The sequence below is a fragment of the Misgurnus anguillicaudatus genome, chromosome 5 (assembly GCF_027580225.2).
Source record: "Misgurnus anguillicaudatus chromosome 5, ASM2758022v2, whole genome shotgun sequence".
NCBI classification, from domain to species: domain Eukaryota; kingdom Metazoa; phylum Chordata; class Actinopteri; order Cypriniformes; family Cobitidae; genus Misgurnus; species Misgurnus anguillicaudatus.
Genome location: NC_073341.2, coordinates 40,183,719 through 40,196,192, shown reverse-complemented (window position 1 = coordinate 40,196,192; position 12,474 = coordinate 40,183,719). Strand labels below are relative to the sequence as shown.

Here is a 12,474-nt window from a genome sequence, read left to right as displayed (position 1 = left end):
GCCTGTTTTTGACAACTATTTTTGACAGTGTAAAAAAGCTAAATTGATCCTATTTACTTTCTAACACGTTCCTTATTGCGAACAATAATAGTATCAAACATTTGCTTAGGTATTACTGAGAACAATTGAAAATCCTTAACCACACACACTTGGTAATTAATTCAAAGCTTTTGCGGATGTGTAAATGAATCACTTTCTGTTTCAAACTAAAAAAAAACCTCAGGCTTAGTTACAAACCCTTGTGAATGTCAGTCGGATCCAAACGAATAATCGCCCTCTGATACGGAGCACCTCGGGTCATATGAGCACTGTAATTCATTTAGAAAATAAACGCTGGGAAGGTTTTGTGAGAGGATTAATGGATGGCTTAACAGGAACGTTCCCTGCCGCCTGCATTGTGTTTGTCCTTATAGAGAGGGCAAGCATTTTGGGCCTGGTAGAGGATCAGGTCAGGACGCCCCATGCTGATGCCATGATGTCCTGGGTCAATCGGTACAACAGAGGACTAACAATTCTAACAAATCAGGTTTGTTAAGAAGAAAAACAGCCATTTATTTTCTCCAAAGAGACGTAACAATAAAGTATAAACCTTTTAAAACCTATGAGCTGTGCACCATCGATCAAATTATTATGGAATAATAGTAACCTAACCAAATGGGAATTATGATGTAAGTATCCAAAATAAATCAAAACTCTATATTAGCATCTGAAGTCAACCATAATTTGGTAAATATTATTCATGGCATTTTATCAAGCAGCTTCTTGAGGTTTCACCCTGAGACGACTTTCAAGATTAGATCTATTCTGAGATCTTATTGACCGCTTTACCTTATATTAAGTCTTTTTGACGTCATCTACTTGATTAGTTTGTACTTTGTAATACAAAAAACTGGTAACTGGTGCTGTTCCATGAGCGGGACACCTGAGTTTACTTTAATATTTTACATGTAAATTTTAATCTATCACGACAAAACTAATATCGTTGGAAAGGTCTAATGGGGCAAACACACCAAACGTGAATTCAACAACGAGTAGATTACATGCAAAGATTTGAATAGACGTGAACTCACGCAGGGCGAATGACGTGAATTGGGTGGCACGATTGCCGTGAAAACATTTACTATTTGCCTCAAACACGTCTTCGCGCAAGAATATTCAACTTAAGCAAAACATGTGCATGATGCAAAGATAAATCCCACGAGTAATCCAGAGCAAGGAACGCGATGCTTCACGTTTGGTGTGTATGTAGCATAAGAATGTAGTTTTTATTTTTCAAAACATTTTAACTGTAATAATAATGAAGTGACAGTCATTTATTAATTTGTGACAAGAGTATGCAGCAAATTGTTGACACCTAGTGGCCGTTGTTGGTAAAACCATTTTTATTTTTTTGATAATTTTTTCAAAAGTTGGCATTAACATGTAATGGATACGGAATGAGATATTTGGCATGCTGTCCGAGGAGAAGGCTGTGAGCTCAGAATTTTAGCCCGAACCCAGAGTACTCCCCCCTCTTTAACTGGAATGAATTAAGCTAGCCCTGTGTCTCAATTCGTATATATATTAAATAAATAAATTTTAAATTTTAAATAAATCTTATTATTTTTAATATTGAGTAGATTGTGGTCCCTTACTGTGTAGCGATGTGTCTTTATATTTAAAACTAAAACAAACGCTTGTCTTTATAAAAATTCTGTCAGATTTCATGAAGTTTATTGAGTTGGATCATGTGATTTTCGGTTGGCGAGCTTCAGAAAAGGTCACGTGATTTCCGGTGAGGGAACATATGGGACCATCGATGCTCACTGGTTTTTGCGTTGCATTGTAGGAATTTTTAGGGAAAGAACATTCCAGTACACCGGAAGGATTTTGCGATTGAGACAGCCCTTAAAATGGCCGACTCCCTGATCAGTGCCCTGACTACTGAACAAGGGAGCTGATTGAGACACACCTCAGATGAGAGTGAGGTGATGGGGTGGAGGAGGGATGCTGCAAAAAATCTGTCACGGGATAGAGAAGAGGAACTGCTATTTATAGGCACCTCTTTGTGCTGATTTGTTGGATCACATGACCATGCTCCTCCCGAACTTAGTCAAATAAACTTCATATGTATAACATAATATACTTTATTGCATTATTTATATACATTTTTTTATATTTTCACCTCCAGACACTTCAGTGAAAAACTTTAAAGGGGTAGTTTCCTGGACAGGAATTAGCTTAAGCCAGGACTAGGCCCTAGTTTAATTAGGAAATATAACTAGTTTCAACAAACTTACTAAAAACATTACTTCTGTGCATTTTCAGGCAAAACAAATGGGCACTGATGTATTTGAAGATATGTCAGTGCAAGTTTATATTATTTATTTATTTCAATTTGGGGGTGTTTTCAAACTGAAATAGGTGTTAAAAAATAATTATGTATGGCTTTTCAGGGCTTCCATACATTTTTGATTGGATGGTTAAAAAAACGGCTAATCCCAGTTTAAAAACGCTGAAAATTGGGAAACGCCTCTTTTTTTGTTCAGCAGAGACCTATACTTTGGTGAAGCATACACCTTCAGATAAATATTTATACGCCTTTTACTTTATATATTTATACAATTCTATTTATTTTTAATAGTCAAATTCCTGGTTAAGAACTGCATTACAATCACTGGGGTGGTATTCTTTCAAAAAGTACAGCTTTGCACCCAAAGAGTGCCTATTAGTACCTTAAAGGAACTTATTGGTAACAAATGTATACATCTCTTCCTAAATGGTATGTATAAGGACCTCTTTAAGGGTACTTTACAATTTTTTTCTGACAGAGTAGCAATAATATCCACAGAGAAATAATCAGATATCCTACACTCTGAAACTTTTGTTTGCAGTTTTATGAAGCTATTACAGCTATTGGATGTTATCGACAATAATGCTGATAAGTAATGCTGTTATGGTAGTTATCAGACATGCCTGGTTCAGAAGTCCAGCACAAAGAGATCTGAACCCCTACGGTCCTAATAACTCCAGATTAAAGACACACTATCAATATAAAACGATAAGGTGATTATTAAACGTAATTAAATCGACTTACAGCTAATACGGATACAACCCGTCTAATTCTCTAATGACATCTGCTTATTGTCTGTTTAATCCTTCAACCAACCATTGAAGCATAACAAGAACACCACAGCGAATGTTAAAAAAATATTTATTGACAATTGTGTAAAAAAATATCTTTCTAAAGAATTTACATTGCTAAACCAAAAAGACAAAATCCAGGTTGCAGTCATGCCTGCTAATAGTGAAGGAAAACTAATCCACTCGTTCCTCAGACATTCATGAGGTAATTTCCTCCAACATAAACACAGCAGACAGTTTACATGAGGTGACAAACACGACGACACCAGCACACCGGCGTCGTTTGCCATCAGTAGACGTTCAGTACTCCGTGCATTGAGAAACAGAAGTGCTTTCGAGGATTATTTACAATATATACACAGATCTTTCTCAGAACAAAAAAGGCTTTAAATATGATAAAAATACATTTAAATAATCCGTGGGCCCTTCGGTGGTGGAATGAGAAAAATTCAGCAAAAAACAAACTTTTCATAAATAAATAAATAATTCCACTTCCATCTCTTATTTTAAGACACTCAAATAAATAATTTACATACAAGCCTCGTTTAGGAATAGTCAACTGACCAAGTTATTACATATTTACAATATAACCAGAAAAAAATGAAGTTAAGAGTTGCATTGCTTTGTGCATCTGTGACAATAAGTGGTAGTAGTTGTTGAGGATTACCCGGTACAAGAAATGAAACCGAGAGGGTTAATTGATAAAGTGAGGTAAGACTTTTCATTCTGCAGAGGTTTCGTGAGGTCGCTTTGGTTACTCAGAGAGTAAGACCAACAGTTACCCGCACGAAGCAAGTAAAGTGGAAGCAAGAAGGTAATAAAAAGACATCTGGTTAAGGAGTAGAGTGTTACAGTGGCTATTACTCAATTCAAGTATTTCCACAAAAAAATAAACCCTTGATCTGGCACAGAAGGCACTAAAATTATTAAGCTCGGCTGATCTGCTCCTGTAGTCGCCCCGCTCGTAGCCCGCAAGAGCGACCCATCTCGGTCCGCCCTGCTTCAGGTGTTCGGAGCTTCTCTCTACACCGGTCAAGACGGGCATCTCAATCTACCTGCGTCTGACTGCAGCGGTGCCATTTGGTGATATTTGGGACCCTGAGCCACAGGTTAGCAGGAGACAAGACCCAGGTGGGCCTCTTCCATTCATGGCCTAGCCTAGAACGGTCAGCACCCAACCAGCAGCAATGCTCAAAACAAAAGTAAAACGTGTTGTTTTTGCACTGCACGATCCAGAGCTCTTCTGGTGGCTTACTATTGTAATGTAAAGTCTCTTGTGTGCGCATTTAGATTCAGTCATTTGCACACGGTGACGGCTGTGAAAGCAGCAGGTTGATGTTCGTGGCTGATGCTGTGTAGTCTGATCTCCGTGCCGTCCGTAGACGGTGCCGTGTTCTGCAGCCACGAGTGGTTGATGATGTCCTCGAAAGAGGGACGATCTGCAGGGCGGAGGGCCAAACACCACTTGATAAGCTGCTGGCAATCTGTGGACACGACAGGATATGAGGTTATAGCACGGCAATAAATGCATAAAAATCCTTGAAAGCGGATGTAACGTGATCAGCGCATGCCGCCTTACCTGTGGAGATTCTCCGCCTGAACAGCACCTGACCGCGTACAATCTCCTCATCTTGCTCGAATGGGATGTCCCCACAGACCATGTCGTACAGCAAAATGCCCAGAGACCACACAGTGGCAGATCTACCGTGGTAGCGATGAAATTTAATCCACTCTGGTGGGCTGTAAACACGAGTACCTGAAAAAATAAAAAGGGAATATAAATTATTGCTCAACTCAATGTCAGTGAAGTAAATCCTGCATTTAACCTTTCAGCCTGAAATGACTTTAAAAATAAACAGAGTTGTAAAAAAGGTGCGGCAGAAAAGGTGTGTTGTGTTTGAACATCATTACTACAGCACCAGGGCGCGGTCATGCGCTCAGGAGCGTGACAGAGGGCGCGCGCATGTGTGGAAACCGGTTGCCATGTGACTTGTGTTTACAAACTTTGAGTTGTAGCAATTCCACTTCCCACCGGCGGGGGCGACAAAAACCACAACTCATTGAATTAATGCTACAACATGCAGGCGTTTCAGGAGGTTATTTTATTTACGAGCGAGCATAAAACGATCAAATAAAAGATTTTATTACATTTAGCTGTTAATCAATGTTGGATGGCTTTGACAGGTTTGTTTAAAAACGAAATTATTAATCAGACATTTTTAAGAGTGTCATATTTAACAAACAAGAGATGGATAGAAAAAATATATTATTTTCTAATCTCGTGACCCTCACACAACCGCGTTTAACCCCCTGTTATTTTTTTAAAGGTTTCCCCTAACCGTGCAAACCCAAACGTCAAGGTCACACACAAACGTCCCTTACCGTCAAAATCGGTGTAAACGGTGTCTTTGAGCAATGCCCCCGATCCAAAGTCGATCAGCTTCAGATCACCGGTCCGCAGATCGATCAAAATGTTCTCGTCTTTGATGTCTCGGTGCACGACGCCGTTGGCGTGGCAGTGACGCACCGCTTCCAGAACCTGGCGGAAAAAGTTCCTAGCCAGCTCCTCCGGTAACGCGCCCTTCTCCGTGATGAAATCAAACAGGTCCTTGACGGCCTCCGGTCTTTCCATAACGATAATGAAACTGTCCGGTCGCTCGTACCAGTCCAGCATCTTGATAACACCACGGAATCCGGTACCGACTTTCTTCAGCAGGACGATCTCCATAGGGACGCGTGCGCCATTGGGCTGAAACGGTGAATGTGCTCGGTTAGAAAACAACGTATTGCATTTTAAAACACGATTTGTGAAACAGAAAATCGATTCGATTACTCACCAGTTCTCCCCAGTCGGTCACGCGATCTTTTGCAACGTGTTTAATGGCAACCTAGAAATTATAAATAAAGCATTATTAAACACTGAACGGATGCGTAATTGTTATTCGTGTCAAATATAGGTAACATGCAAATGTCTGATTTTTAAAGAGATCAACCATAAGGTCATTTCGTAAGAATTCATGCAAATTAGATGGGAAAAAAAATAAAAACCTACCGGCGCGCCATCGGCGACCCTCAAACCCGTGTAGACTGTCCCGAAACCACCGCTTCCCAGAACAGAGCCGACCTGATAAACCTTCTCAAATGGCTCTTTCTCCTTAACTGTAAAATTCATTAGAATAAATACAACACGTTGAATTGTATACAATTTTGAAGATCTGACGCACAAATTCCCAGCAGTCCTGCTGACGCGAGCGAGCGCGAGACCATAACACACACACACACGCGCGCAAACACACAGACACACACGAGTAAAACGTCCTCTAACCTTGAAGCTGGATTTTCGCCGGCATATCCACGGTGGAAATGTGGGCAAACGTGTTCAGTTTAGACAGAAGCATCTTCCTATAATCCCAAATGTGAGTTCGTGAAGATTATTCCAATGGTTGGGGGTCGAAATCCGTCGTGTGGAAAAAGATACAGGGAGAGTCTGTGTCAGGGATCCACGTTGAGAGGTCGGCGGTAGAAATCCTTTCTCATCGAGACTCGATGAGCTTTGAATTCCGAGACGGACCTCAAACGACCGCACGAAGACTATTCCAGTTTGGAATATAATAACAAACGGTTTAGGTCGATTTAAATTATAATTTACTCAAGTGAAACGCGACGGAGGCAAACACCCGGCTTTCTAAATCGCGAAGGAGGGGCGAGAACGATTATATACCAGTAGTAAAAAGGAGGGGCCGCTCGGTGTACGTCAGCAACGGTCCCGCCCATAAACAAGAACCAACCAATGAGTAATGCGCCTGCCTCTGCAGAAAAAGGTCAATCAAATATGAAAATAAAGAAAACGTAGCAGAGCTAGACGACGTGGCGGGAATCAAAACGCGCCAAATAATCCAGTTTTTTTCAGAGCGTGGGTACAGAGAGACAGCACGATTCACATCTTTGATCGGTTTTTACAAAAGCCACCGCACATAAGAAGCATAGTTATTAGACATATGACGATGGGTACAAAATAGATTTATACTTGAAGGATGAAATCTTTTAAAACAAATGCTTTATAACACGTAGCTGGTTTATTTATTCTGATAATAAACTTAAGGCTACATGTGCATTTTAAATACAAAATGTGTACTTTTATAGATCCTCTGTCATGTTTCCTCATTCAAAATGTTTACATTAACTTTATATCGTTGAAGCATAGAGAGGTGATCAATTCAAATAGTTCTTCTGCAGAGTTAGTGCAACTATTCCCTCAGGATGCACTGCGCATGCGCCATCCAACCACCGGGTAACTCTATTCTTTGTTTCAGTCATGTGAAGTAGGTCTATACAAAAGTATGAACCGCGTGCACCGCATTACCTCATTAATCTTAAATTAGCGCGCAAAGTTTTTCTGCCCTATTGGCGGGCAGCAGCTTTTATTTAGATAGAGAACAATGCGGGTCGCTATGGAAATGAGGAGCATTCCGGGCATTCTTTCAAATTGGGTGGCCGGTTTGAAACTCGGCGGCAGGATGTGGGAAACTGGAGATAAAAGAGTTTCAGATCCACCCCCCTCCACCTCTCTTCTCCTCTTTTTCCCGCGCAGATTATTGTCTCATGCACTTGCTCTCCCGGTCCTGCGCGTTTTCCTTGTAGATCGAAACAAACAAAAACAATAAAGTCTCGTGTAAGCACATATCATTCTGATCTTGCAATGCATTGCATTGCATTGCACGTTTCATTGTTCCCAAAATAATTAGTTATCAAAGCTATTCTTAGAATAGAACATACCATTACTTTGTGTTCTTTATGTACCTAGATAAATTAGCAAAAATATGCTGGGTATTTGATCCCACAATGCAACGTGATCAAAATGTCCTTCATGCTCAGTAAAACAAAAGAACCACAAGTAATACCATAATTCTGATGATAGCTAAAGCAATTTATGACATGCATGGCGAGGTCACATGGCAGCAATATCATTTGAAATATTTATATATGCACATAATGTGCTTTGTTTTGTATACGCAGCATGCTTGATTTTTTATTCTGAAGATATCCAGTGAGTCATTAATATGAGTGATTCATACAGTAAGCGGCAGTTTTTGGCTTTTGTGCCTGTGTGGTTCTTTTTTTAACCAGAATCCTGTTTTTGTTCGATTCAACGTTTGCTTTCCATTTTGATGACTCAGAACTCTATTCAAGTTGGAGAGAAGAAAACACGTTCAGAAACAATTCAGAAAGTAGGCTAACTTAAATCACATGTGAGCAATTTCATCCAAATGTCAACCTAATCATAAAAAATTTAGTTTGTAGCCAAAGTTTTAACCATACTGAAAAATTTGGTGGTTTAAATGCAAAGTCTTGGTTTAAGTTTTAAAGAGTTTGATTTTAAAAACTGATGTTACATGGATTATTAATCTTTGACATGATTTTAGTCAGTCAATATTAAAGGTGCTGTAGAATATAAAACTGTATTTACATAGTCATAGATAAATAATAAGAGTTGTGTACATGGTAATATCGTGAGCTCTAAATAGATTGTTTCCTCCTGCTTATGTAAACCTCGTGCATGCAAAAGACGGCTGGAAAACAGACCAATCTCAACAAAACACAGACTGTGACGTTACAGTCCAGATGTACGCCCCACCATTAAATTAAAAGAAGTAGTCCACTTTTAGATGGGGCCCATTGACTTTTCACAGTAGGAAAAAATACTATGCCAAGTCAATAGGCCCCATCTTTAAAGTGGACTACTCTTTTAAGTAAAATGTTGTTACAATCTTTGATATGTATAATAACGGCTAGATGTGTTACGGCGGAGTCTCTAACGTCATCACCTGGCGGCCATCTTACCACAGGGCGCTCGCTCACTCGTAGCATTGTGTTTTAATGATGCATGTACATTTAAATGACCATAACTTGCTCAATTTTCTACCGATTTTCAAATGGTTTGGTTTCGTACAAACGTTATTAACGTGGCTATAATTCTGGATGCTTTAACATGTTTCATGAAAATTATTATTTGTTTTAGTATAAGTATGCAGTGGCATAGGTACATTTTCGACGTTTATAACAAACCAAACCGTCTGAAAATCGGTAGAAAACTAAGCAAGCCATGGCCATCTAAAAGTACATGCACCATGCAAACTCAATGCTACGAGTGAGGGAGCTGCCTGTGCTAAGATGGCAGCCAAATGCGGACGTTTCACTCAATTGGCCAGCAGCGTGGGCGAGACATCTAGCCTTTATTATACATATCTATGGTTACAATGCTAAAAAGAAAGTTTTGACCTCTAAGTTAGCGCTATATACTAGGTAATGCTATATGCTTGTTAATGCTATATGCTACTTTTTTTGACATGTTTTTTCAATGTAAGCATGTACAATATACAATGTGTCTTCCCGGGGAAGAAACTATAAGAGCACGTAAACAGAAAGATATTTAAAGATTTGTGACAAATTGGCATCAAATAAACAAAGAAAAGCAAAATAACAAATAAATAAAAACAGTGCATAAGCTATATGCTACTTAATCCTATATGTTAATGTTTAGCCTGAAGTTCTACTATTAACGTTACAGTTAAGTTTTGCAGGTCCATACTGAAAAAACACAAACTTACCACTCAACGTCCATTAACAATCTCCAAACCATTGATTATCTCTTAAAATCTGTATCTTCATTTGATACAGACTCCAACATAAAATCTGTTTACACACACACAGAGCTACTGAAGGAGCTGCTCTGAGAAATAGCCAATTAGAGCAGAGCTCATCATTATTATTCATGACCCTTTCAAATAAGGTAATAATAGACCTATTCATGCTAATGGTAAAGGGTAGGGTTGTAAATAGACATTTAAACTGACTCTGGAACATTTTTGCACTTAATAAAACCACATACCTTCTATTTAGATATTAGATAAAAATATTATTTCAATGCATTCGTTTTAAAGATATACCTTTAAAGATATCAAGGTTATATTTTACAGAATGTTCTTTATTTGATGTTGGACGACTTTATGTAGAAAGCAGTAAATTACACACACACACACAAAACACAAATGACAGAGAACCAAAAAGCTTTTTGACATCATGTAAACATCAGCAAGCCACAAAGACTTTTATGCACGTCCGAATACTGTACATTTCTCCATATGTGCATTAAGCTGCACACATTATCTTCTTACAATTCACCGGTAGCCCCCATAGGGACTCGCTCGGCTGATTTAATGGAGGTTGTTTAACCGCTGGTACCCACTATAATGAGTCACCTTCTCTATATGCACTTCAGTACTGATTATGGACCGGCCTTTGGTAAGAGCGAGAGTACCCCTGAAATAGAGACGCAGCAGGGGTCTATGTAATATAAAGCTGTACGACAGCACTGACGTCTGTGGCTGCCTGCTCAGCAGAGGAGAGAGTGACAGCCGACCGGTGCCCAGGCTCATCTGACACGAACTGTGCTCACTCTTTTATTAGCCCCGGATGATAAAGACGACTTGGGCGTTAGTTTGAAACTTCAGACCGCATTCCAGACTTGTCTTTAAGTGCGCACGACCCCCTCTCCGCCTCCCAGATCCTGATCGGAGGGAGGGAAAACTATGGGAAAAAACATGAGTGGACATCAAAGCCTGGGGTGATGTGGGAAAGGCTGCTGAAGAGTACACGGGGTCAATCTTAATGGCAGTAAAAACACGAGGTCAGAGGTCACGACATACCTGTTCAGCATTCCACGGCCCTCCTTTAGGAAATGACCCTCACTTGTCTCAATTTGTGGGGTCCTGCGTGGAAGTATAGGAAAGCTCGCAGCCATGGTCATGAAATGATTGTGTCTGTCAGGTCAGGGCTGTCAGAGGAAATTATGGGTAATTAAATGAAATGTCACAGCTCATGACATGTTTGTTTGATGGGTCTGGGTTCGATCCTTAGCAAATAATATTAGTCAACAGCGATGGATAATGAATAAACATTATAAACAAAATAAATATAATGAACAAACAAAACAAACATTATGGATCAGCTTTCATAAGTTTAATTGGATTCAATGTATCTGTCACATACACGTTTATACACACGATTCAACTTGTAGTAAATTGTAGAGAGGTAGCGGTAGGTAAATAACAATAATAATGAAATAATAAATCAATAGGAATCTACTATTTGAAGTTTTTGACTAGTATATAGTTGACATAACATATAAACATGTTGAAAGTGTTTAACTTTTTAGACCCCGTTTGCACAAGAATGCTCGAGGATGAAAACGTAAAAATATTTTATCGGATGTGCCTTTCGTTTACACTGCGACAGCGTTTTTGGGGCTTAAAAACTCAAAAAAGTGAAACCATCATCTGGAGTGGAAATCTTAAAAACGCTCTACGGGTAAAAAGGCCAAAGTCTGCTCACCGTGGACTTGGTGTTGTTGTGTGTCAGTGCTTTACATCAGGGGTTTTCAAAATGGTGGGCGGGGCCCCCAGGGGGGCCGCGAGATGGTGCCAGGGGGGCCCCAGTTTTTTGACATTTTATAAAATACATTAATTTATCATGAATTCTGTGTAATTAAACATAAAGAAAATAAGGCTACTAACCAAAAGCACTACTTTTTTTGTATAATTTAATATGTGTTTTAGTAAAATGTTGAGTTTAGAACAGTTTTTTGTCACAAATTTTCATTGGGGGGCCGCGAAGGAATGCACCATACACAAGGGGGGCCGCACGCTGAAAAAGTTTGGGAACCACTGCTTTACATCACCACCTAGCCGCCTGGTGTGCATACTACATCGAATATCACACACTTTTGCGTCACCATATGCATGCAGATTTCCCCCCCAAAACGCTGGTATAAATGCAGAAAAAAAAGTGATAATGCAACGCCACTTTTGCGTTTTCTCTTCAGATCGTTTCCGTGTAAACGTAGCCTTGTATTTGATAATTTTTTTTACAGTGCAGCATAGGCTAAACCTATAGACTGTTAAAAATTTGGATGAAATGTCTTTGACGTCACCCATAGGTTTGTAAAGATTGAAGCCAATAGTGGGCGGAGCCTGCCAGTGCCATTGGACAACCAAAAAGGGGTAAAGAGGTGGGACGTGGCTGAAGCTAAGATGGCTGAAACCACACCCACCTAGCTTGACAATAGTGACAGCAGTGACAGTTGACCCGTCACTCAAGTGGCCACGCCCTTAATTATGCAGAACTTTAAGGCTTAATATAATTTAAATGGATGAGTTACAAAACAATTCAGTTATCATGAAGGGCAAAAACACTTTTTGTACCAGGCTGTAAACATTATTTTCTGCCGTAAAGTTGGGCATTTCAACATTAGGGTCTATGGGAATTGACTCCCTTTTGGAGCCTCTAGCTGCC

The 12,474-nt window shown here is 39.6% G+C and overlaps 1 protein-coding gene and 2 long non-coding RNA genes across 3 annotated transcripts in view; 1 reads left to right on the top strand and 2 right to left on the bottom strand.

Annotated features, from left to right (window-relative positions):
- The window catches only part of LOC141363996 (uncharacterized), a 75,404-nt gene that overhangs the window by 61,237 nt on the left and 1,693 nt on the right, over positions 1-12,474 (top strand). The window lies entirely within an intron of this gene.
- On the bottom strand, positions 3,177-6,822 carry pim1 (Pim-1 proto-oncogene, serine/threonine kinase). The gene is made up of 6 exons (XM_055167684.2): positions 6,449-6,822; positions 6,176-6,282; positions 5,961-6,011; positions 5,506-5,872; positions 4,703-4,879; positions 3,177-4,607 (listed from the first exon to the last, which is right to left on the bottom strand). The coding sequence occupies exons 1-6, from the start codon at positions 6,519-6,521 to the stop codon at positions 4,420-4,422; spliced, it is 963 nt and encodes a 320-aa protein (XP_055023659.2). The 5' UTR covers positions 6,522-6,822; the 3' UTR covers positions 3,177-4,419.
- The window catches only part of LOC129413880 (uncharacterized), a 130,850-nt gene continuing 128,450 nt past the window's right edge, over positions 10,075-12,474 (bottom strand). Inside the window, exons 4-5 of the long non-coding RNA XR_008634147.2 lie at positions 10,830-10,957; positions 10,075-10,710 (exon numbers count right to left, since the gene is read on the bottom strand). This is a non-coding gene — a long non-coding RNA (uncharacterized lncRNA). The remainder of the gene's footprint in view (positions 10,711-10,829; positions 10,958-12,474) is intronic.

What these genes read in the sequence shown, in the direction of transcription:
- pim1 (XM_055167684.2), bottom strand. Translation starts at nt 6,521, where the DNA reads ATGCTTCTGTCTAAACTGAACACGTTTGCCCACATTTCCACCGTGGAT. An exon ending in GGGTCGCCGATGGCGCGCCG is followed by an intron (nt 6,012 to 6,175) that starts GTAGGTTTTTAT and finishes TATAATTTCTAG; the next exon opens with GTTGCCATTAAACACGTTGC. An exon ending in TGACCGACTGGGGAGAACTG is followed by an intron (nt 5,873 to 5,960) that starts GTGAGTAATCGA and finishes TCACCGTTTCAG; the next exon opens with CCCAATGGCGCACGCGTCCC.